The sequence below is a fragment of the Momordica charantia genome (assembly GCF_013281855.1).
Source record: "Momordica charantia cultivar OHB3-1 chromosome 9 unlocalized genomic scaffold, Mcharantia_2.0 BLBB01000009.1, whole genome shotgun sequence".
NCBI classification, from domain to species: domain Eukaryota; kingdom Viridiplantae; phylum Streptophyta; class Magnoliopsida; order Cucurbitales; family Cucurbitaceae; genus Momordica; species Momordica charantia.
In genome coordinates, this window is record NW_028275167.1 from 30,915,896 (window position 1) to 30,941,580 (window position 25,685).

The 25,685-nt window shown below is 33.7% G+C and overlaps 3 protein-coding genes across 5 annotated transcripts; 2 read left to right on the top strand and 1 right to left on the bottom strand.

Annotated features, from left to right (window-relative positions):
* Nucleotides 1-2,686: 2,686 nt before the first annotated feature.
* Nucleotides 2,687-5,387, bottom strand: LOC111019241 (uncharacterized). Of its 3 annotated transcripts, none has more exons than XM_088128352.1 (7): nt 5,215-5,387; nt 4,865-5,129; nt 4,664-4,746; nt 3,951-4,123; nt 3,616-3,764; nt 3,253-3,384; nt 2,687-3,149 (listed from the first exon to the last, which is right to left on the bottom strand). In XM_088128352.1, the coding sequence occupies exons 2-7, from the start codon at nt 4,963-4,965 to the stop codon at nt 2,960-2,962; spliced, it is 828 nt and encodes a 275-aa protein (XP_087984478.1). In that variant the 5' UTR covers nt 4,966-5,129; nt 5,215-5,387; the 3' UTR covers nt 2,687-2,959. The 3 variants fall into 3 exon arrangements, with proteins under 3 accessions (XP_087984478.1, XP_087984477.1, XP_022151281.2); XM_088128351.1 differs by having other exon boundaries at nt 4,865-5,049; nt 5,215-5,386; XM_022295589.2 differs by having other exon boundaries at nt 3,951-4,037; nt 4,865-5,049; nt 5,215-5,380.
* Nucleotides 5,388-6,211: 824 nt separating this feature from the next.
* On the top strand, nt 6,212-10,180 carry LOC111019183 (ATP-citrate synthase alpha chain protein 2). Its single transcript, XM_022295512.2, has 13 exons — nt 6,212-6,473; nt 6,667-6,775; nt 7,199-7,375; nt 7,503-7,664; nt 7,791-7,871; nt 8,084-8,135; nt 8,237-8,351; nt 8,481-8,562; nt 8,910-9,005; nt 9,086-9,187; nt 9,404-9,520; nt 9,614-9,730; nt 9,844-10,180. The coding sequence occupies exons 2-13, from the start codon at nt 6,677-6,679 to the stop codon at nt 9,913-9,915; spliced, it is 1,272 nt and encodes a 423-aa protein (XP_022151204.1). The 5' UTR covers nt 6,212-6,473; nt 6,667-6,676; the 3' UTR covers nt 9,916-10,180.
* Nucleotides 10,181-15,857: 5,677 nt separating this feature from the next.
* LOC148209328 (F-box/kelch-repeat protein At1g23390-like) lies at nt 15,858-17,233 on the top strand. The gene has a single exon (XM_088117001.1). The coding sequence runs from the start codon at nt 15,957-15,959 to the stop codon at nt 17,103-17,105; it is 1,149 nt and encodes a 382-aa protein (XP_087973127.1). The 5' UTR covers nt 15,858-15,956; the 3' UTR covers nt 17,106-17,233.
* Nucleotides 17,234-25,685: the final 8,452 nt, after the last annotated feature.

Consider the following 25,685-nt stretch of genomic DNA (forward strand, 5'->3'; position numbering starts at 1 on the left):
TGACCTCCAAAAACTTTTGAAATGCTCAAATGACCCACCCCTTTAATTATGCCCAAATGACTCACTTTTGACATTGATGATGTGTCAGAAGCAGGTGAAATGACCAAAATGTCATTAAATGTAACAGATAACCGCTGGAATAATTCCCGACCGAGGTAGAAAAATTCCCGCCCGAGGTAGCTTCAAAGTATTGTGAATATTATCTTCAGAAGTTTCAAGATTTCGGGAGAAGTAGTTGTTTATTTTTTATGCTTTCTCCTTTTGCGCGTTAATCTTGCTTGATGTCTACATTTGAACACATGTGTTTTTATTTGATCCTCGTTTGGTTTATTTTTGTTACAGTCGGAGTAACAATAATTTTTGTTATTTTGTTTTAAACCCATATGTTCATTCCTCCTGCACTATGCGCTCTAATTGTCGGGTTATTCTCGAGCGAGGTGATATGATTATCGGCCGAGATTCATGTTTTTGATGAACATCGGGCGAGGTACTAAACTTTCTTAATCGGGGTCAGAGGTTTTCAAAACGGAATGTTTGTTAAAGTTACCTCGGGCTTGGTTGCGTATTGAACTCCACCTCGAGCGAGAAAATATGTTTCCCGCCCGAGGTTGATGTATATATATATATATTCCATCTCTAATTGTCTTTCAATTGTGCTTTGTAATGCAGAACAAAATGGTACCGAATCGAAACCCTCATACTTGGTTACGCCGAACCCGTGTACCCCCGTCGGAGACGAAGAATATTGGATTTTACTGGATGACTACGTGCCAAGGACGATTAAGCCACCAAAATTTGTTCCTCGTGTTGGACGCCGCCGCCGAATATTTTTCTTGATTCCATAATTCTCGGCCAAGTTATGGTCGACCCCGACCGTAAAATTCAATGAGCTACAAAAATAGAGATTAAAGTTCTGTACATTTAATATGGAGGTTGTTCTTTGTTTCAGTTCTGCCAATATTCTCAGGCTCGAACTCGGTCGAGGTAGATACCGAGGTTGGTTTTTTTGTCAGTTGTGCAAAAAACCTCGAGCGTGAACCAGCTTACCTCGACCGTAAAATACAATGTTCTTCATAAATAAAGATTAAAATGATCCTAATATTGAAAACGCAGTCCTAAACTCCATTAATAATTGATGTTTTGTCTCAATGTATCTAAACGAGTCCTTGTTAAATCATAGTCAATATACTTAAATTCATTCGTATTATCAAATTTAACTAAGTTACGTACAAAATAAGAAAACAATTCTAATGGAATATCAAAAAATAGGTCTATTCGCCCAAAGTTGAAAAGCAAGTTGCCTTCTAAAGTATGCGATCCTAGACTGTGTTAGAGTATTCAATGCGGACCCGGTTACATCGTACTCAAAATACTTGACGCCGAAAATCCCACAGTCACCACCGCCAATCTGCTGTGGTGCTAACGTAACTCGTCGAATCCACCATGGTTGGATCAGTAGATTGGGTCGGACTTTCATAACATCACATTTGAAGAGCATTACTGGGATGATGGTGCGCATTACCTTCAAATGATCCTCCATAGCATGATCCGTGGTCATTGAAGTCAAGGAGTCCCATACTACGATCTCGCCTTCCTCGAGGTCGATACATACAAAATATATATTACTGTTAACAAAGTTTACATTCTGTAATTTTCCTCGGGCACAACCTCGGTTAAGATCGGGCCCGAGAAATCTCACAGAATATAGACTACACAAAAATATGTAAAGTCGCTCAACGTTTGTAAGCTTCTGTCATTTTTCTCGGGTTGACCTTGGGCGAGGTTATGCCCCATGTATTCAGCTTTGTCTGAACCTCGAGGTTCCTCGAGGAAAGCTCGAGGTTGGATTTTTTTCAAATACCTTGGGTTCAACCTCGCGCGAGGTCAACCCGAGGTACTTGAAAGAAATCCAACCTCGAGCTTACCTCGAGGAACCTCGAGGTTCAGCCTCAAGCATCTGACGAATACCTCGTGCTCAACCTCGCCCGAGAACGACCCGAGAAAAATGGCAGAGCTCTCCTTCTTCAACCTCCCAACACACTTAAAACGGTTCCCTCCCACATACCTGAAAACTCAATTTCAGCTCAAAAATCAATTTCGACAGAACAACAATGAAGGAAATCACAACAGAACAATCTCCCAATAATGGAACAAACAAAATAAAGTAAAATCGGACAGCGAAATCACTCATTCATGTACATGGTCAACAAGATACAGTGCTGGTGTTCAGGAATCAACGGAAGAAAACCCATTCAACATGAAAAAACGTAGCCCTAACCCCACGGAACAGTGGAAAAATTGAACTTACCTCGAGCGATTTCGAACGGAGATGAAGCGGGAGAAGACGACTCACGCAAACGGAAAAGGAGAAGACGAACGACGACTGACAACGGAGAGAAATGGGGAAAGTTAGAACGGTTCAATTTTTTGAACGAAGGGTACTATGGTAATTTCGCTACCTATAAAAATTAATTTAATATTCAAGTGGGTCATTAGGGCACAATAAAAGAAAGAGGGTTATTTGAGCATTTCAAAAGTTTTTGGAGGTCATTTGAGCCAATTTCCCCATATGTTTCGCCTATCCGTCTATTAGCTGGTGTAAATTCAGATTGTTGAGAGCCATGCCAGAAACAAAAGAAGCCAACATATTGCAGAGTTGTAGAAATGATCTTATTTCCACCACAAAGAAGGCAACAATGTCTCAGATTTTTATTATTTATGCTTTACGAATGTTTTGGCTTTTCTGTGACATTGTACGACTATTCCGGGTACGATCTTATACAATTCTCAGCAAGGGAAGAAGACATGGACATAGAACAGCTTTAACTTCTTGTCTTTAGACACTACAAGAATCGGGATGCAATTCGAAATTCTCAAAGCGGCATTTCAAACACATTGGAGTTTATATTCAAATGAAGGGGTAAAAAGCACCAGTCAACATGTAGGATAGAATACACAGCTAAGGCTTCACATTTTCTCTTATAAATTGCTCAACCTCAGTTACTTCACCCGTCAATCCAGAGGCTTCAGCAACTGTAACTTTGTTATGGCACTGTGAGAACGAAAATGCTTTTCCAGGTACCCCTAGTGTGAAGTCATTTGCAATATCAGCTGCTGAGATCGCACTTCTCGACACTCGTAGCTTGTCACTGCACAATTATAGAAAACATAAGATTGAAATAACAAAGTATGGTAGTTAATGATACCAAATACAAAAGACGTTAATAAAACAGAGAAAGTTAGAAGCCATACATCTCCTTCTCCACCTGCCTATTGATAAACTCTTTTGTGTGGGCTGTAACCTTGTCTGTTTTATTGCATAGTATCAGGACAGGGATTTTCTTCTTCACAACACTCGCATTAGTCAGGATATCATAGAGGTACCTTCAATAGAAATTTAAGAAATTAAACTAATGACAGGAGACATTTGATTCCGCACTTCTTTTGTGTAGTTAAACATGAATTGCATCAGACATGGACAAGACACGTGAGTGCTTATGTAGCAAATTAAATGCTATCTGTTAGGATTGTGAGAACTTGGGAGACCAAAAGCTTCTACATTCATATGGTAAATATAAACACATAGGCATAAAGTTGTGGTGATTAGATAATTACTCTGAAGCTGCACGACAGTTAGGTAAAAAATCCAAAGCATCCACCACAAAGACTACACCAGCTGCTTGAGGCAAAAACTCATCTAGTTTGGCTCGAAGGCGAGAATGCCCAGGGACATCAACAAGATGAACAGGCTTTAGTTTGTTCTTCTACTAAGAAAACAATTAAATAAAATACCTGTTAGTTTAAGTTTGATCAAATAATGAAAGAAAAAAGTTGAGATAGTTGGGGAAAAAACTGCACAGCATTGTTAATACTGATTTCTAAAACCGTAATGGATCAGAGAAAGGAGCATTCTCACTTCCTGAGCACCAGTACTAGTAAACATGACCTACCTTTGAAATTTCAGAATGAAGCACAAACGTGCCTTCATTAGGTTCCATTGATGTAACAGTACCCTGATGAGAAGAACCATCACGAAGCTGCAAAGGCATAATAACATCATAAATGATAGCAGCACATCTAGAAGGGAAAAAAATTCCTTCTTTTTCTTGGTACATTACAAGCCCTGTCAAGGAAAAATCTTTAGCATATACATAGCATCATCATAAACCCGATAAGATTTATACTTTGCTTTAAATTTTGTATAACAGCTTTCATGGCATCCAATCAATCAGCAAATTATGTTTCGAAATATCCAAGACATCAAACACTGTGACGCATAACAGAAAACCTACAGTGTGCATGGCTGCTGTGTTACTAACTTCTTAACCGACCTTAAAAATAGGTCCAAAGCAAAATGGGGCATTCTTACATGCAAGAGCAACGTGGACAATACACTCCAACTCCAAAATAACATTAGTGCCTTTGAGATACCTCTTGAGAAGATGGTGCAGAAATACAACTAGTGTATAAACTCATAACACAAAAGGCATAATCATTGAATTGAAGCCGAAGTAAATGAAAAATGCAAAATGCGAGTATATCAAATATCTTAGGGCAACCAATTCAGTTATCAAATTCTAGAAAAACTAAAATACCAGGTTCTAGTGTTTTGTCCAGCAGTCGTATAAAACAAAGAGAAGAAACCAGCAATGCAGATGCTTACTTGATAGAAAATAACAGTTTTCCCACTTCCACTGAGTCCACTGAGAACAATGGTATTCGATTTTCTGCGCTTGAACAAGCGAGCTGTCGAGAGAGGAGAGGAGTCAATTGCAAATTCCAAAATGTTTCACCTTACAGAAAGCGATATTCAACCACAGGACTAAAGAACGAAAAAAATTGATCAGACAAAGAGGAGACTCACTCAATAAGAGAAGTAGGGTGGTCAATAACAACACACCAACCCCGACGTAGAGCTGAATTGGGGGTATTTGGTGAACAAGCTCCAAGCCTTGTTGCAGCCATTGCTCCATCTGGACCTTCAATTGTTCCACGTGAACCTTCCACTGTTCCGTTCCTTCCATTTCCCCAACTTGTATGGTCGATAGGCTTCAAAAGTTCAAGCTTCTTTCAGTCAAAATTTCCTCCCCCCCCCCCCCCCCCCCCCCCCCCCCAATTCTGTCCAGATTCTTACATCCAGAAAACCCAATCGGCGACATAAGACGGAACCCAGAAAACATAGACTGCGAGATTACAAATCGAGGAAAATGATACCTGATTCAATAATTCCGCCGCGAATCTGAAATGCTATAAGGATCAATTAGGGGATGAACGAAATTAGCCCAGTACACAAACAATCTCGGGTGAGCCCTAGAAGTCCACTACCGTTTCTTTCTCTTCGGTTTTTCTTTCCTTTTTCATTTTCTATCCCTGGTTCTCTAAAAGCCTCACGCGATTCTCACGTGCCGCGTAGTTCGCAATTTTCACGCTCCGGAAAAATAAAACACAAGATTTCTGAATTTTTCCCTCATCCCTCATCCCACCTTCTTCCTTTTTATTTTTTTATTTTGACTAATATGTGACAATTATGGCTAAGCCATCCCGCCCTTTTTCTAACGACTAAGCACAATAAAGTATACAAAATTTTACATTATAAATAGAAAAATATTTAACATTTTCATCCAAACGAATATAGTTCAATTGTAATTGACATATACTTCAAACCACAGAGTTGTGAGTTTGAATTCCTATATATTTAACATTTTCACGTGATCACTTCTTTTTAAATAACAGTTTGATTATTTAAAAAAAAATATTTATTTTTATATTTATATTTCTTATTTGTAGGTAGATTTCATCACCTAAATATCTTTCTTAAAATATGTCTTTTACAGTAAAGAGTCTAATGTTTCTTAAAAAAATAAATGAAAGATTAAATTTTAGATACTAAACAATAAAGAAGCTAGATATTAAAAAAACCAGTAGTATTAAACTTTATCTTTAAAAACTGAATTTTAAAAATAACATTAATGCTAAATTATATGTAAAAATTAAATGAACTTTATCCTTTGTTTCAAAAAACTCCTATCATTTAAAAAAGAATGCTATTAATGATCTAGACCTTTTAAAGATTATTTGAATAAATATACATTAATATTTTGAGAAGGGACGAAAAGTAAGAAGAACTATATTTTTCAATTTAAGGCGAAATTGAAACGTTAATATAATTTCAATAAAATTTGTAGGAAGAAAAACAAAACAAGTGAAAATCACCTGGCAACGAGAGGTTGGTTCAGTTATTTTGGTGGTAGGTGGCGATTGTGATCGGGAGTTTTTTCTTTCTTTTTTTTTTTCAAATTATTTATTCGCAAATGTCATCAGAAATTAATTTGCTAACTCTTTCATCTGCTCGTGAGAGGAAAAGGGCATAAATTAAATAATATTTCAGCGACTATATATAGAGAGAGTAGGATTCGGAGACTCCAACTTTAACCTCGATTTGATCGCAGTTTAACCCAATCCACCACCAATCCGTAAGCGTTTCTCTAGATTTTCTTTGGAAGATTTTTTTCTTACTTTTGGCCATTTCTGATTTGTGCTCTGATCAAGATCTATTATTTCTGCTAATTCAAATTTTCGGATCTTTGAGCAATTAGTTGACTTCGGTTGATTTCATTGTTTTGGTTTTGCTATTTTTTGATTGGTTTCTTCTCTGGCGCAATGTAGGTATTGAGAAATGGCGCGCAAGAAGATCAGAGAGAACGATTCCAAGAGATTGTTGAAGGAGCATTTTAAAAGAATTTCTGGCCGTGATTTACCGATCAAATCAGCGCAGGTAAGTTCATTTTTCTTCTTCCGATTATTGTCGAGTGTCGATATCTCCGCTGATGGAGATTCAGGATCGTTTGATTTATTATTTTTGTTTTTCCATGTTCGGTAGATGCCTCTTCACAAACGCTATCCATTGTTAATTGGCGCCATTGCTTTACTTAATAGTGTCAATGAGACAAAACCATAAATTTCGGAAAGTTTTTAGGGTTACTTTCGGATGCGTGAAAAGTGCTTCTAGCCCTATTTTGAAACTTCTGGAAAAATAATATCCACAAATGATTTTAGGAGAAAGAAAAGAAGTGTTTTAATTTTGAAGTACTTTTGCTTACTCTTAATTCTTAATCATATAAAATCACACTGTATATTGAATCTTATTTTGTTAATCTTTCAATATTTGCAATAATGCTTTATTTCCGACATGCTATAGGTTAGTGAATCGACCGATTTCAATGAGCTAGCTGAGAAGGAACCCTGGCTGTTATCGTCAAAATTGGTTGTGAAGCCTGACATGTTGTTTGGAAAGCGTGGTAAAAGCGGTTTAGTTGCACTAAATCTAGACTTGGCTGAAGTAACTAATTTTGTGAAGGAACGTCTGGGGAAAGTGGTACTATATATCAACTTCTTCTCCTCCATCTCTTCATCAGCAAGCATTTCAGTTAATTTTACATTTTATTCTTTTTTAGTGATTACATATTTACTTGTTTCTTTTTTGGTTTTCTTTCAAATACTAGGTGGAGATGAGCGGATGCAAGGGACCCATTACAACATTTATAGTGGAGCCTTTTATCCCACACAACGAAGAATTTTATCTGAATATTGTCTCAGAAAGGCTTGGCTGTAGTCTAAGCTTTTCAGAATGTGGAGGAATTGATATTGAAGAGAACTGGGATAAGGTGTGGTTGAATGCTTTTATTAGCAGTTTGTCTCAGAAGATACAAAAGTTCTTTTTTTTTTTTTTTTCTTTTTGTCATCACATGGTCTTTTTATACCACTTTCATGATGATATATGATCTCTTTAGGTCAAGACCATCTTTGTTCCAACAGGAGCATCCCTTACATCGGAAATATGTGCTCCACTTGTTGCCACCCTTCCTTTGGAGGTACTTTCATCACAAATAGTTCCTGGTTCATATTCCTACTTCTAGCGTTCTGATGCGGTTTTCCTGATGAAATAAGTCAACAGTATTCTAGCATAGGATTCAGCAATTCAGAATGAACTTTATCCTGCCATATTTTTTCTGTGAAATTTTCAGCATGTTTTGTGCCCACTCTAGCTATAGAGAACTGACACAAATTTTGCTTTTTAATCCAGATCAAGGGGGAAATTGAGGACTTTCTCAAGTCTGTTTTTTCTCTATTTCAAGGTGCTCTACTTTTATTTTTTCCTGATAATGGATATTCTAGCAGAAATAGCTTCAGTGGCTTGTAGAACTCCATCTCAACTTCTTGGATTCATGTTTGCCAGATTTGGACTTCACTTTTCTGGAAATGAATCCCTTCACATTGGTTGATGGAAAGCCTTATCCACTGGACATGAGAGGCGAACTGGATGATACTGCTAGTTTTAAGAATTTCAAAAAGTATGACCTTTTTTTTCCATACATTTCCCTTTTTGAACAAATTAGATGATCACAATTTTATTGGTGCTGTTAATTCTATTTATGCTTTAGTTGATATATTTATTGTTATCTTATACTGCGACTATGTAGGTGGGGTGATGTTGAGTTCCCATTGCCGTTTGGAAGAGTTATGAGTGCAACAGAGAGCTTTATTCATGGCCTAGATGAAAAGGTGAAGAAAAAAACTCCCATACATCTTTCAGCAAGCCTCTTTATCTCTTTCATTACTTTTTGACTCTGCTAGTGCCGTTTTTATGTCAAAAGAGAGATTTATCGGCATTAGTAGTTCTTCAGCCTCCAAATTTTCATATGCACTTCTATGTCTGGTAATCCAATAGAGAACTCTTAGGATTCTGATCTGAATTAAAGTCTTAGGATTCTGATCTGAATTAAGGATATCAAATACTTAAAGCTGAAGGGAAATCATGTAGTGCAATGCAATATTGATTCCAGAAGAACCAGTTCTTTAGGGATTGTATTGAACTCGATAATACGTATTCACATTTGCTTTACCTGCAGACGAGTGCATCATTGAAATTCACTGTCTTGAACCCAAAAGGAAGAATATGGACCATGGTTGCTGGAGGAGGTGCAAGTGTCATTTATGCAGACACGGTACACCTTCCATATTGAGTCCCTCTAGCTCAGTGTCCTGTTGCTATTATATACTAATGAAACCTTCCTGTTACTGTTAGGTTGGAGATCTTGGTTACGCCTCTGAGCTTGGGAATTATGCAGAATACAGTGGAGCACCAAACGAAGAGGAGGTGTTACAGTATGCCCGAGTTGTTATTGATGTAAGTGCTCTTCCTCCACCAAAAGATCTGATGATCAACAGTTACTCTTTCCTTGTTTTTTCCTACTGGATTTGATAATTGTTCTGAGGTTGGTTGTGATGCCAATGATAAGGAAAATATCAAAATATCTGAATTCCTGGACAATGGTTTTCATTTTCCATTAACATTAACGTGGTTCTGTTTTCATTCTACTTTTCTTTTTTCTTTTTTTGGTAGTGTGCAACTGCAGATCCTGATGGCCGTAGTAGAGCGCTTGTGATTGGTGGAGGAATAGCTAACTTTACGGATGTAGCTGCTACATTTAATGGCATAATTAGGGCCTTGAAGGAGAAGGTAAGATCTAGCAATGAAGTTCCCAGACAAACTGTAGAACCTTTTTCCCAATTAGCAGCTAAACATCTGAACTCGTTTCCCCCTCTCATTCAGGAAGCAAAGCTTAAGGCAGCAAGAATGAATATTTATGTAAGGAGAGGAGGTCCTAACTACCAGAGGGGCTTGGCAAAAATGCGGGCACTTGGAGAAGAACTCGGCATTCCAATTGAGGTACATCGAATCATTTCACAGTCATGTAAAGCTCAATGCCTATAATTTTAACACTCAGCAGTAGCGATCAAATTAGTGAGAGGCTCAGAAATTTCTTCCATGTTCTGTTGTAGGTCTATGGCCCTGAAGCAACAATGACTGGTATATGCAAGCAAGCCATTGAATGCATCACCGCAGCTGCGTAAGTCTCCGTTGGAGTATTCTGACTTTTTCCTCTAACAACTATCATCTATACCAAAGTTGGAGAATCTGATAGAATTCTTTTTTATTTCCCTCTATCCCATCCCTTGGCTTCTTAACGATAGTTTCATTCAAAAATTTGCCATGGGTCTTTTATGACAAGAGTAGGAAAAGATACTGCTAATGGCAATGTATGGATATTAAATAAAGAACCTTTTAATGTTTAGTCTGAATTGAGGCTAATTTTCATGGGTCATGAAAGTTCTGTTATGTGTTATCTGTACTAGCTTAACTCTTTAAAAGTGGTTTTCTCTGAGATTATAGGCACGATATGATAATTGACTTTAAAACAAAGATAAAAACTTGTCAAGGACCTTCAGATCTTCGGATAATTGTAAATGTTCTTCCTAGTGCACCTTTTCTCCTGGGAGAATTTTGATTCTTGAAACATAGCTGTAAAAGAAAATGTGCAACTTGCACCTTCATTGGTGTCAGTTCTCTACCAACAACCATGCGTTTTTCTAAAGAACTGCATGACATCTTCTCTACTTCTACCCAGTGTCAAACTTTAATCACAATCTTAAGATCTTTTATACCAGAACTTTTTTATTCCTATCATTCTTGTCGTGCGTGCTGGTTTCTTACGAGCACCCTGATGGTAACATCGGGCCTGGATGAGCTGAGCTTATATACTTGTTTATAAAGTTTGAAGAACTTTGAAAATGTCCACCCACATCCAATACCATTCAATTTCTCAAGAACAAAATTTAGAAAAATTAACCACGGACGACATATTGATAAGGAAGAACTCTAGGCTAGAGCTTGTAGACTATGGCAAGGGGAATGTAATTTTCTAACACTTGGATACTCATGGTACCAGAACCCATGGTGATCACCTATTTTTGGATAAAACATCTTTGTATTTCTTGACAGTTGTATGTTGTAGAATCATGCTGCACCCCATGAGAATAGTTCCCTAGCGTGGTGCATGTAATCTAGTTCGAATACTCATAATATTAAAGAAAAATCAGAAAAAAGGAAGTCTGTTAAAGCTAGCAACATTTGAAATGCAAACCCACCAAGGAAACCGAGAGCAACTACCACCCTCCAGTCTTAAAAGCTCTCCCTAATCATCACTAAAAAAAATAATTCCCTATTATTATTATTTTTTTTTTTGGAAAATTGGGAGTCGTAACTTTGCCCTATACGGATACCCATGCCTACCCCAAGGCTTAGACCGAAAAGATATGAAGAGATTTGGTATTAAACTCACCGGAAGGTTCAAACTTGAGACTTCTAAATCAGTATAACCAAGAGATCATCCCAAATCCTTGCCAATCAAGTTGCCTTTGGATAATCATTTGGAGAAACATCTTCCAAGTGGTTGATTGGGAATCACTTAAGTGATAGATTTTTTCCAAAATCGCTTATGAATCATTATTAGACATGTATATTTTAAAATGGAAGTGATTTGGCATTAGTGAAAGTGATTCTAGACTTCTATTCATACTAAAATCATTCCCAAGCATACCTTTAAAGTGACAAAAAATGTTGTCACTTAAAATTAAATAACCTAAACTCTTAGATATAATAATTTAAAATTTTCAGTCTGTAGCAGAATTGGTTAAGACATATATTATCAACTAAAAAATTAGAGATTCAAATCCCGCCAAAAAAACCATATTTTGAAGTGATATGTTCATTGTTTACAATCCTTTTGAGTTATTGTCACACCTTTCACTTCATATTGATGGCATGGGTTAGTTTAACTCTTTTGTGGCCCTTCCATTATCTCCTCTTCTTATCTAATGGGGATACCAAAAGTCTATTAAATAAGTCCTCTTAGCTCTTATTAATGAAAAGATATGCCAATATGATGATACAATTAGAGATGTCTATTTTTCATGCAGAACCTATTTAAACGGGGTGGAGAATTCTTGTTTAAATTTCATATGGGTGAGGATGGGGAAAGTTTTTTCTTTGTCGCCTAAATGGGGACGAGGACGGAGAACTGTTCCCTATTCCCCATTCTTCGTTCACCGCACACACGCGCGCGCGCACACACACACGATAATACAATTTTATTGCTTTCTCTATGTATAATATGTATAATAAAAAAATCATATTCTTTTCTGCCACCCGTCCAATATATGTATATATATAGAGACGGGTTAGACCATGTGGTTTTATGATTAGAAATAAAAAATTAATTAGAAATTTCTTTAGAAAAAATTATTTAATTGTGAAATAATTTTTAAAAATAAAAATAAACAAAAAAAATCCCCTATAGGGAACCTAATCCTCGCGAATTCTCGGCACTAAATCCCTGCCTCAATCCCCGCTAAATTTCATGCAAAATATCACAAGGATGGAGAATTAAATAGGGGGCGGGGAAGCCTTCCACGTCCCCACCCTATCCCATGAACATTCTTAGATATGAGTCTAAACTCTAAAGAAAATTGATGAAATTTATATAAGTATATCATTTTTTTATCTTATTTAAAAAAAACAATTTAACATTTGAACTGAGTTTTTTTAATGCATAAATTATAATACCATGTTTTTCAAATATCTAAAAAAATGTTAAAAAGTATGATTAAATTGTGGCACTCCCTGTAAAGCCTAATCGTCAAATAAGCTTGTTTGAAGTATAATTGAGGAAAAAAAAAACTCAAGAAAGTTAGGTAAAAAGTGGAGGGTAGAAAAGATCAACATTCCAAATATTCAAACATATTTGAATTGAGATAAAGCCTAAAGATATAAATAAGAACATCTCAATCAATATTATGACTCTTAGATACAACCATGTGGTAGATAACATGTAGTACAATGATAATATGAAGAGTCCTTCAATATTCGTCCAACAAGTGGTGGTTTTTTATTACTCAATAAATTCATGACAGTTGTAGATTGTAGAATCCTACTATCCGTCCCATGAGAATAATTCCTTAGTGTGGTGCATCTAATCTGATTCAAATACTCACGATAGTAAAATTAAAGGAGAAAAAAAACAAAACAAAAGAAACAAAAACGTCTATGAAAACTAGCATCATTTGAAATAAACCTACCACCCTTTACAATTCTTTGTATTTATGGTCTTACCTTTCCTTCATATTGAAGGCATTGGTTAACTCTTTTGTGGTCCTTTCATTTTGTCCCTCTTCTTATCCATGGGATATTAAAAAGTCTATTAAAGAAGTTCTCCAACTCTTATTAATGAAATGATATACCCTTTTCTCAAAAAAAAAAAAAAAAAAAAAGATATACCCATTTGGGATGAATCTAAACCCTAAACAAAATTGATCTAATTATAAAGTATATCATTTTGTTATCTTATTTGAAGAAAGACAAGTTAATCTATGGAAGAAGTTTTTTCAATGCATCAATTATAATACAATATTTTTCAAATATCTAAAAAAAATGTTAGAAAGTATGATTAATTTGTTAAACTCAAAAAGAATCTCTTGTGGTTCTATAGGGTTGAATTTGGGGCAGAAAAAAACCAACATTCCAAATATTCAGACACTTCAAATCTTACGGTGGAAATTGTCCCAAATTGGAAATTTTCTAAAAAAAAAACTCTTGTGGTTCTATTGGAAAGTGTCCCTTATTGGAGATGCAAGCATATTGTTGCAAATTTGAATTGACAAAAAAGTTGAAACATATCAATGAGAACATCTCAATCAACATAATGACTTTTAGACAGAACCATATTGACAGCACAGAAAATTTAATCGTTCCAATAAGTGATGACAAAAATCGTAGGTCCATGAAAATAGTTTCGTAATATGGTGCTTGCTAGTTCAAACACTAACACTATTAGAAGAAAAAAGATAGAAACTTTTTGTTTCTAAAAAAAGCTAGCAACATTTCAAAAACAAACCTTCTATAAGAAACGCCAGATTTTTTTTTTAACCACTCCAACTATGTATCTATATTTTATTTTATTTTATTATTATTGTTTTTAAATTTTGGGATCTCTTAGTTTTGTACTAACATAATTAACTTTTTCTTTAATGCAAGATACCAAAAATTTTTAACTATCTATCTTTCGATAAATTGTGGACCTCACAAGTTTTAAATACAGTTTACTATCAAGTTGTGGACCCATAAAATCAATCTCTTCAAAACAATTAAAATTTTACAAAACATTTCAAAAAAATTAATAAATTTTAAAATAAATCTTATCATTATAACAACCATTTAAAAAATGTATTTTCTTTTTCTAAATTTTTTTTAAAAAAAAAACACTACTACCTCAAAAGATCTCCAAATTAGAGTGTGTTTACGAGTGACGGTAGAAACAGTGATTTTGAAAAAAGAGATTTAGGACGTGTTTTAGAGTGATTTTGTCATTTTGGAAAAAGAGATTTATGGTGTGTTTGGAAATGATTTTATCATGACAAAATAACATTTGTTATTGTCAAAATCACTCTTGTTTTCATGGATATGTTTGACAAATTAAAATTTTATTTTAGGAAAATCTAAAATCACTTAAAATTGATTTGTAAGTTATCCGGTGGCGATTTTGGAAAATCAATTACTCTTAAATCATTTTTTTTAAATCACTCATTCTACAGTCACTCTCAAATACACCATTAAAAGTAATTAAAGTCAGAACATGAACATTCATCCCTAGGATGTTTTGTTCAGCACCGAGTTAAAATAACAGTAGTTGGTCCAAGGAATTTCAATGTTGGCCTTCTGGGAGGGAGGAAATTACTTCACCATCATTTAATTGGTTGTTTACAAAAATTCAGACAAATCCGAATTCAGTGTACGATAGATAGAAGGTAAGGTTGTAAGGGTTGGAAATATCGAACACTTAATTTTATGAAAATATTATCTATAGATTTTTTTTTTCAATGAAGTATTTTACCATTTATAAATAAGTTTAAAATTATCAATATTAATAATATATGTCAATATTAGAAGTATTTTATTGATATTTGATGAATTTTCTGTGATACTATAAAAATGTTGATTTACCAATAATATTATGTCAAATTCATTAATATATAGAAATAGTTATGGAAATATTGATATATAGATGAAAATTTTATAGCTTAGTGAAAAAGACAGCTAAATTAATGGAAATTTAATACATAGAAAATAAAGTTACAATACGGAAACTATATAAATGTATTTAATGTAAAGAGAGTACTATTGCAGAGGTCTTTCATTATTGTTTTCTAAGTAGGAAACAAATGTATTTATTTATCATATAAACTTTATTGTCTGTACCAAATTTCTACATGACAACTACTCAACTGACCGAAACATATATCAAATTTGACATTGGTAGATTGAAAGATAAATAGTTTAGAATTTGTCTTTATGATACGATGTGAGATTTAAACTCACGATTTTTAATTAAAATAAGTATTTTAACTGGTTGAAGTTGATTGGGCGTTCAAATTTTTTTCTGTCAAATTTCCATATTTATCTGAAAGACATGTCTAATTCAATTAAAGCCACTTAAAAGGTTAACATCAAGGATATTTTGAAAAATTCAATTACTTGAAAACTCAGCCCAAACAATATAAATTGAGTTTGAAAAAAAAAGTTTTTAAAATTAAGACTTTATTAATTTAATTAGTTTAAGAATTCACTAGTTGAATTATGCAGGCTTGACATTTCAATATATTTTAAGATAGGATTATGACATTAATATTCGTTCGATACGTCGACATTTTCATGGATTTAAGTTCGACATCGACATTTCAATAATACTACAAAAAATTGACAAAATATAAAAAATATCAATAAAATATTACAGATATATACCTAATATTAATATAATTTATTTAGAAAAAAATATTTATTTATTAATTAAAATATTTTTTGTAACTCTTTTTACCATCATTTTCTATCTATATTTCATATAATTGTGACACGACGTTTGATATTCATCTCACCACACATTTTTATATTAAAAGCCATTGAAAAGCAGCCTCAACAAACTCAACTGACAATATTTATTAATTTTCTTTTTCTAAGATTAATTTATCCCTCTCTGCATCCACCGACTCCAATCCCGGCCGCCATGTCTGCAGAGGAGTCGGCGGACGAACAAGACGGCACCGCCGTCCACGGCGACATTCTGGAGGCTATTCTCTCTCGCGTCCCTCTAATCGATCTCGCGTCCTCCTCCCGCGTTTCTCAAGGCTGGGAACGCGCCGTTTCCTCCTCTCTCTCCCATTCCAACACCCTCAAGCCATGGCTCCTCCTCCACGCTCAGGCCAGAACCCCTCCCTACGCCGCCGCCTCCTCCGCCGCCTACGACCCCCGGTCCGATCTCTGGATGGAGATCAACCACCCCCCCATCCGCTACGCCGCCGCCCTCCGGTCCTCCCACTCCACTCTCCTCTACACGCTCTCTCCCTCCAAATTCTCTTTCTCCGTCGACCCACTCCACGTCACGTGGCATCACGTGCCCACGCCGCTGATGTGGCGAGTGGACCCGATAGTTGCGCTGGTGAGCCACAGAGCCATCATCGCTGCCGGCACGTGCGACTTCATCGACCAACCACCCGCCGTACACATTTATGACTTGAACTCCAAAACCTGGGACACGTGCGACGAGTTGCCCTCAATCTTCACCGAATACGCGACTGCCACGTGGTTCTCGACTGCCGTTGACGAGGAAAAGCTGTACGTCATGCATAAAAATTCCGCGGCGACATTTTCTTTCGACCCGGTGAACAAATCATGGTCTGGGCCGTATGACCTGAAACCCGACCCGGAGGTCTTTTCGTCGGCCATCGGCCTCGCCGCCGGCCGGTTGGTGGTTGCAGGCCTAATGGGGACGTCGGAGGATGTTAAAAGCGTGAAGATATGGGAGGTGGTGGTCCCCACATCGGAACGTCGGGAAATTGGAGAAATGCCGAAATCGTTTTTGGAGAAACTTCAGGGAGAGAGCCCAGAAATGGCGTCGATCGGGATGACGTCGGCGGGAGATTTCATATTCCTTCACCACGGTTCTGACCCGGTGGAGGTGGTTAAGTGCGAGGTCGTCGGAGGCGGAGACGGCGGTTGCCGGTGGGGTATATTACCGAATGCGGTGGTGGACGACCGAGCCCGGCTTAGGCGGTTGGTTTTCACCAGCTCCAACGTCGGCATCGGAGACTTGCAGAGGGCGCTCAGATCGGAAAGTCGGCGAATCACGATCAAGGATCACGACAAACTGAATTAAATCGTTTTTTTTTTTCCGGCAAATTAAAATTTATTGATGAACTTATTCAAACAGTAATCACTTAAATACTGTCGGAAGGGCGTTTAATAACTCTCTCACGTTTTTGTGCGTGATTGTTTTTTCTTTTCTATTTCTTGTAGAGCTAAAATAGAGAGAAGGTGTGATTAATAATTATTTCTTTTCGTCTAAAAAAAATACTTGTTTATTTAAAAAAAAAAGAAATAAAAAAGATTTTATAACTGTTTTTTTTTTCTTTGTTTGTTTTTTTAGTTAATATTGTGAAGGTGGGATTTAAATTTTTATCTTTTAATCGATATTATATTTTTTAATTTTTTAATTTTTTTATCAGACATTTCTATATAACTCTTAGAATTTTAATAGCATTGAGATCTGTTCAAAGCCACAAACAAAATACGGACGTTAGAATTATTATCTTTTAAAAATGAGTAAACAAAAATTACAAAATTTATAGGAAAAAGGATAGAATAAAAGAAATGGAACAACCTAGCAATCTTGTTAAATGTGTGTAAACATAAGTCCAGGTAAAACACTAGAACTACTTTTCGTTGTCAACCACGATGTACTTCAATTAATTAAGATATATATTTTCCATAAAAAAAATCATGAATCTCAAGAAAACTACTTTGGATAGTTTCTAAAATGTTGCTATATTTTGAATGAGTTTTGTTTAATATAAACAAGCTACAAGAGACAGGATAGTTAACCAAAGTTTGTATCTTAAAAAATAGAAATATAAACAAAGAATGAAAAATGAGAACGTCATTTATAAGTTATACTTTTGTAACAAGAAATGAGATGGTTTACTAATAACAAATCATTTTTTTAGTTCACCAAAATGAGAGACAAGATATATGTTTCAAGTCTATTAGAAACGACCAACTTGAGCATAGTTCAATTGGTCAAGGTCTATCTCTGGTCAAAAGATTATGAGTTCAAAATCTTATCCCTACCTATTGTATTAAAATAAAAAGTCCGTAACAAACAAACTTGTTTACAGAATGAATACAAAAATAGAAATATTACCAAACAAGCCCTAAACTTAAACTTTCAATCGTGTGTTAAATGACATATTAGATACTACATAAATTTTCTCCAGAAGCTTGTTTCAAAATCAATTTTTCACAAATGTCTATGTATATGAAAATTTTCATTTTTAGACCTCAAATTTTTTTTACCATATTACCCTTAATTATTACCTATTTAATTTAATATTTTTTCCATATTTTAATTATCTTATTTCTCTCATTATTTTTCTGTCTAAGTTTTTTTTTTTTTTTCAAATTGTTTTCCAGTGTCATTTCAATTTACTATTGGTCCACGAATAGCAGCCCACGAACCCGTCCATGATTGAGAAACCCACGGTGGCGACTGAGGCACACGTTGATTCGTGGTCCAAAATAAATATGGAAAAGTGAAGGCGCTATTAGATTTGCAAATTATCAACCAGTGAAAATTTTTGGTAATGTTTACATAAAATCAGTATTTCATGACTATTCTCTATTTCTTATATCTTATTTTGAATAAACGTTCCTAAAAATATAAGTGCAAATCTTAAAATGTAAATATTTAAAACGTTCCTAAAATGTAAATATTTAACACTTTTTATTTTAACCGTAAATATTTAACACTTGTTTGAGGATGAATTGCACAAATTCATCCTATCTTAGAATTGATTTTTTTTTTTCAAAAAGTTTAGAATTTATCTATTTTTTCTTGAATTAGATAGCATTAAATAATGTATAAATAAGTCAAAAAGACAGTGGAATATCTTACTCCCAATAATAATATCACACTCTCATGTACTTTCTTTCCTCTTTATCTCCACGAATATCTTCCAGAGAAAATATTTGTTTATTTATTTTTAATCTCAAAACGGCCCAAGAGCGAATCCAGGAAGCTCTCTTTTTGACCAGGCCATGCATCTCTTTCTTTTTTCTATTTAATATATAAATACAAAATGGGCTGGGCCGTGCCAGGCCGAGCCCAGCTACTCATTCTTATCTCTATCCCATGTTTCCTGGAGGAACTTTTTGCATTTTTCTCGATCTAATTAAAAGTGTTCAACTCTCCAAACTGAGAAGAAATTGAAGCCACAGGTTCAGAAACCAATCACGTCGTAACACGTCAGCTTAAAAATGAAAAGAAAAAGTCAAATTATATGGAAGTTAGTTGGTTTAATTAATTAATGAGAGTCATTTCATTCTCCTCTTCTCAGGGGGTATCGGACGAAAACGACATATCGGTGGGTTTGAGATGCCACGTGGTGGTTTGACTTGGCCTTCTTTTTCTTTTACTTTAAGCTTAAGACGACGGTGACGGAGATTTTATATTATTCCGCGACCAAGATTTGTGATCTTTTAAGACCTTTTGAGCCGACAAATCGAGAATTAGTGGCTTGTTATCTCCCGCTAATCACCATAAAAAGACGTGTGTTCAATTGAAAACCTCTTTCACTAATCAGGGTGGGTTTTGGAACACGTGTCCTTATTTATTCTTAATTAAGTTTTTAAGATGAAATTTAAAATTAAAGGAAAAAAAAAAGGTTATTATTCCTTTATCTTATCTTCTTCGCGTCGATTTGGCTTTCCGAGGTTCCTCGTATGGCAATTGGTTGCTGCCTTGGCTATACCACAGCACTAGGTTTGTATGCTATTTATTTAGACTCCGTAGTCAAACCTAATTTTTTAAATGTAAACTAATCCCACTTTAATTATTTGTGAAAACAATGGTGTAAGCTTTCAATTTTCATAGGCTTTGCTACATTATACTAACATTTCGATCTCCTCCCTCAGGAATCTAAATACGTTAAAGAACAAAACTTAACAATATTTATTTATTTATCTATTTTTCTTTTGAGAATGATATCCAACATAGAGAGTTAATGAATCGTCACCATTTTAAAATTTGAGAGGAATATTTAAATATTATGCAATCACGGTGAGTAAAAATAATTATCTAAATTGCTAAAAATTTAACAACAAAAGCAATCATATATTGAATAAATAGTGTATCTAAATCTACATAAAGGGTATGAAAATACTGAAATTGAGCATTCTGTTTGAAAGGCCCCTAGAAATATTTTATATATGTGGCGTCAAAATTAAACTTTTTTTTTTTGTTGCAAAGGACCAAAATTAAACTCAATGGGCTTTCTTTCTTCAAGTAGTTAAAAAGAAAAGCTTATTTTTTAAAAAGGAATCGAGGAAAAAAAACAAAGTAAAAAAGACAAGAAGAGAGCAGGTGCAGGTGCACGTGCACGTGAGAGAAACAAAACAACAATGCGAAGTCCAGAAAGCAAAGAGAGAGCGATCACTATCAGAATTTGCATGGGAGAAAGAGAAATACATGTTTGTTAATTAATTAATGTATGCCAATTGCCACGTCAACTCTGAAATTAAAACACACCCACCTCCACCTCATCACCTGCATATACATTTTAGTTAAATTATCATTCCTGTAAAAAATTAATACTAACGGCGCGTATGGTCCGTAAAAAAGAAAGCAACGTAATCAACATTAGGGGAAATTAATAAAGAGATTATACTCATCGCGATAAGGCTTGCCCAAGACACGATCATTAAAAGCTAAGCGCGCATCAATTCTTTATCTCCATTCTTTTATTCAACTACAAAAAGAAATAATAATAAAAATAAAACCATTTTTTCCCTCCCTTTAAGTTCAATAAACCACAGCCTTTTGTTGTATATATAATAATACCCGCTGCCCCTTTGCTTTCCTCGCCATCCATCTTCCTTCTCCAGTCTAAAAGCCATTTCCTTGGAGATTGGAGATCTCTCTCAACGTGCACTCCCAGTACTATATACCATTTCCAGGTGACTCATTTCATTTTCCTAATTATTTTTCAATTTATTTGTATATTTAATTTTGTAAATGAAACTCGCTTGATGATCTTCTTTTAGTCTTATAAAAATTTGAATCTACTCCCCATAAAAAGATTATTGACGTTACGAATATGAACTTATTGTTAAAGCATTAGGTGTATTTTTGATCGATTGGTGATTACTTTTTTATATATAGAATATTTCGTCATTGTCGTGTCTTATGTATTTCATTTGTTAAATATTTAAGTACCATAATGACCATATATATGTGAATGTTTGCTTGTGCTTTCTCCATTTTCTAATGTTACTTTTGCCTTCCCCCTCCTTTAAAAATTAAAATAACAATTGGGGTTCTATTTCATTAAATATTCTAGAGATAAATGGAGACTAATTATCCAATGTTTCTTTTCCAAATAAGGAATAGAAGCGTAAAACGTAGGGAATAGGAAAATTTTAATCAAAGTGGGTTTTTTTTAGATGGATCATTTTTTACTTTTAGTGTTATTAAAAATGCATGTGTCATGATTTTTCACTTTTTCTCTTCGAATTTCAAATTTCAATATCTAAATAAATTATTTATTATTATTGTTATTATCTTACATACGTGAAATATTCAAATTAACTTATGCGGTTAATTTCTTAGACAATCATTTAATTCTATACCACTTTTTTTTATTAACAGTTAGATTTTGAGAACTAGAAAATTTGCTCTTTTTTTTTTACTTGTAAAATACATACCCTGAAAATACTTGTAAAGTGGATTATAAACTTACAAATAACAAATAAATTTGAGTAGCTACAATATTTATATTTTTTCAAGCAAAATGTTCTTAAGTGACTTATTATCACATACATGCATGTTCCTTTTCATCAAGGGAAAAGATGGAGCAAAAGAAAAAAGATTGACATGTTTTAATTTTTAATTTCTTTTAATGAAAACAAACAAGTACAAAAAGAACACATGCCATCACCAAACAATTCTAAAAATTCTCAAAAGAGGTTTGAATTACAAATTTTGTACCATTTGTAAATGTAAATTTATTAAAGTTGGAAGACGTGTATAGTATAATTTAAAGCTAACCCTAAATCAACTGATTTGATTACAAATAGCTCTTAAAATTTTGAGTTTCTAAATTTTTAAATTTGGCTATTTATATTTACAAAATTCAAAATTTGAACCAATCCAAGCTTAACGCTTACCTGTTTCTAAGGTTAGAATGTTAAATTAATCTCACCTAAAAATTATACAAACAAAACCTACATGTCAATTATGAGCTCCATTTTACAAGAACTGAACCATATAAACAAATCTAATTAATAATTCAAATATCTGTTTCATATATTACTGATTTATTCCACGATATTTTCGAGCTTGGGTTGTCAGCCGTCGGATGGTTGCCCGGATCAAGGCAATCGAAGGGTGCAGATTTGATTTAAAAAAACAGTAGAATCTGTAGTTTACCAGAAGTCGACATGGTTTCAGGCAGCATTTGTTTTTACTTGCCCTAAAACCGACGGATCGATCAATCAATCAATCAGTCAGTAATCAAAAAGTTGAATTAATAAGCAGTTTTTTATTTACGCAAAGACAGAAAGACCCTACCCACAAACTTGGAAACCCCCCGCTCCGTTTTTATATTCCCAAACGTGCCCCTGATCTCCTACTTCGCCCCGCACCGTAACTCCCCTCTGATCGCATCCCCACTCAAATCGAACGGTCCCAGTTCCCCGGGCCCCACTCCCGAGTACGCACAGTAAGATTGGTGGAGCTTCTTTTTCTTTTTTTTAAGTTTAGTTAATTGGGAGGAGGTGATCAAGTTGGGGTTCTGTCGGGCCCCGCCTATCACATAACCAGAATCGTGTCGGCCACCGTGTAAAAAGGTATTTTTCGAATATTTTTTCGCATTCCTAAAATTCCTTTAATTCTTTTTTATTAAAAATAAAGTACGACCGCGTTTTGCCTTCGTCACTGTATTGTATATGTTTTTATTAATTGTGAATTTAATTAATTATTAAACCCAAAAAATGAAAGGTTTCTTTTTAGGAAATGGAATAAACAGCTTTATAATGAAATCGTATAAAATATATTTGGAAATACCCACTCCGATTACTCACTCGGATATTTAAATACTACCAAGGAAACATTATAGCCTAAATAGAAAGAGAATATAATGTTTTTTTTTTTTATTTCTTAAATAATAGCTATCTTGACCATCTTTTTCCAATAAAATGCGTGTATTTTTCGTTATTTATTACGATATTCTGAAATTTTTGTACAGGCAAATTATATTCAATTAGATTTTTTTTCATCTTTAAAACGTTTTAATTTTTTAGACACGATTTTCAAGTAACGTCTTATTTGACTTTATTTTGTTTTTAATTTTAAAAACCACGCTTAAACAATCTATTCTAATTAGCTTGAAATATCATTGTGAAAGTACAATAACAGTAACCTTGCTATTGAGAGATATGACAAACTAAACTTAAATTGTTACAATATGAAGCAATAGGTAAATTCAGCAGTAAACTATTAATTCTTCGTGCTCAAAAAATAGATTTTATGTTTCGCCATCATATGTACAGAAAAAAAATGCATGAAGTAAAAATACATTTTCATGTTATAATTACATTAAAAAACAACCACTTTAATTTTTGATATATATATATATATATATATATGTATATATATTTATATTTTACTTTATGAAGGTAGTCGAGATGCGCGTAAGTTGATTCAGACACTCATAAATATAAAAAAATATATGTGTGGTTGAATTTATTTATTTTTTAAATGATAGCGTCCAATAATAATTTTAACTCACAAATGATTTATGATTGATGGTTGATAATATAATTTACTAGTTGTTTTTATTTTAACAATATTTGACTATAATAATTCAATACATGTTATTGTGCATGATATAATAATAATTATTATTATATTTTTTTTATTACAGATCTAATTATTATTTTAAATTATCATGTGATTAATACAATTTATGATTGCACATAAAAATTTCTGCGAATTTTGTGATTTAATTCAACCGATCTGGTTTATAATTTATAACATAATCATAATTTTGTAGATGTGGATTTTATGAAATTTTTCTAGGGGACAGGCTGTTCCTAAAAAAGATTGCTAAACTTAAATTTCGCGATTTGGAATTATAGATACTCAATTATATTTATTTTCTATAGCTATAATTGATTGTTACACGTGATTTTTTTTCAATTATTATTCATCAAATTTAATTAAACGGTTGAGTCCGAGTCTGAAATTTTAAATATTGAAAATAAATCGATAAAATTTTATTTGCCTTTTTTTGTTTAATTTTGTAATTTTTTTAAGAAAAAAAATGTATTTGATGATGTATTTCTACTCTCTCAAATTTTTATTGCGAAAATTATTTACTACTAGTTCATTTCGTTTAGTACACTATGAAGGGTTGGATTCGAACTCACAGTTTTTTAATTAAAGATCGATGCCAATCTTCAGGTGAACTGTACAACTATTTTATTATCTTGCTCGTTTAGGTGGAATATGTTTATTTGAAATTTATTAACAACATATATTTTGGTGTTAAATAAAAAAAACTGATCTAATATTTCTAATTTAACTACGAATGGAACACTTTGAAGAAAAATTAATAGCAATAAGTAAAATATATTTTTATAAAAAATTAAAAGACTTAAAAAATCTAAGGTTTAAAATTTGAAACAAAATACACAGACAAAAATCAAGAACTATAATAAAATTTTAAATATTTTTATGAATATATAATTCATAAATATGCAAATAGTGGGTGAAGGAGGATGATATATATTTGGGTAAAAGAACAAAAAGGAGATTATATATAAATATAATAAGTTAAAAAATGATGTTATTTGATAAAGATACGGATTGCTTTAAAAGGTCCATGCTGTGAGGACAACTACGAGTTCCAATAAAATGCATACGCACACATGGCTGCATGTCCCCTCCCTCTCTCCCCCTTTCTCTCAAATAATGAAATTAATAATTTTTGTACCATTCTTTTTACTTCAACTTATCTCAACGGATTAATATATATAATTTAAATTAAAAAATTATAGATTAAAATTTCATTTAAAAATATTATCGGAGTGGAATGGAGACAGAGACGACCGTCTTTGCCTCCACCCATTTCATTTCCATCCACACGCAAATCCCTAAATTTCTTAGAAATATATCTTTTAATTTATAAAAAATAAAATCGCAAAATTTACAATTGACGACTCAAATTATCAATATAAATAAGATTAAAACGTAAACATCGTAACGATGTATTCTACATTTTACATGCAAATATTTGGATTTCTGTTCCTGTTTTTTATCCCATCTTGGTTGTGGGAAATGTGGACGGAGATTTATTGCTTCGTTTGGGACCTATTTCGCATAGAAAAGTAATTTCTATCTTATATGTCGCTGAAGTAAAAAATATATATATATAATATTTAGACTTTTTAATTATATATATTGAGCCCCTCCTTTAACCACAGTACATTCCCAATGCCACTATAATAATAAACATGAAAACAATTAATTATCAGACGAAATATCAATTACTATCTTATGATTCAATATACTCCATCCTGCCATTTCTAAACTTAAAATGATTAAATAAATGCTTTTAGATACATTTATTTCTTTTCCAAAATATAGTGTTACAAATGCATGTGTGACAATTAATTCAAACCT

Coding starts and splice junctions, on each gene's coding strand:
- LOC111019241 (XM_088128352.1), bottom strand. CDS start 4,965: ATGGCTGCAACAAGGCTTGGAGCTTGTTCACCAAATACCCCCAATTCA. Junction 4,747..4,864: donor CACCCTACTTCTCTTATTGA/GTGAGTCTCCTC, acceptor CTCTCTCGACAG/CTCGCTTGTTCAAGCGCAGA. Junction 3,765..3,950: donor TTCATTCTGAAATTTCAAAG/GTAGGTCATGTT, acceptor TTTTCTTAGTAG/AAGAACAAACTAAAGCCTGT.
- LOC111019183 (XM_022295512.2), top strand. CDS start 6,677: ATGGCGCGCAAGAAGATCAGAGAGAACGATTCCAAGAGATTGTTGAAG. Junction 7,376..7,502: donor AGGAACGTCTGGGGAAAGTG/GTACTATATATC, acceptor TTCAAATACTAG/GTGGAGATGAGCGGATGCAA. Junction 9,731..9,843: donor AACTCGGCATTCCAATTGAG/GTACATCGAATC, acceptor GTTCTGTTGTAG/GTCTATGGCCCTGAAGCAAC.
- LOC148209328 (XM_088117001.1), top strand. CDS start 15,957: ATGTCTGCAGAGGAGTCGGCGGACGAACAAGACGGCACCGCCGTCCAC.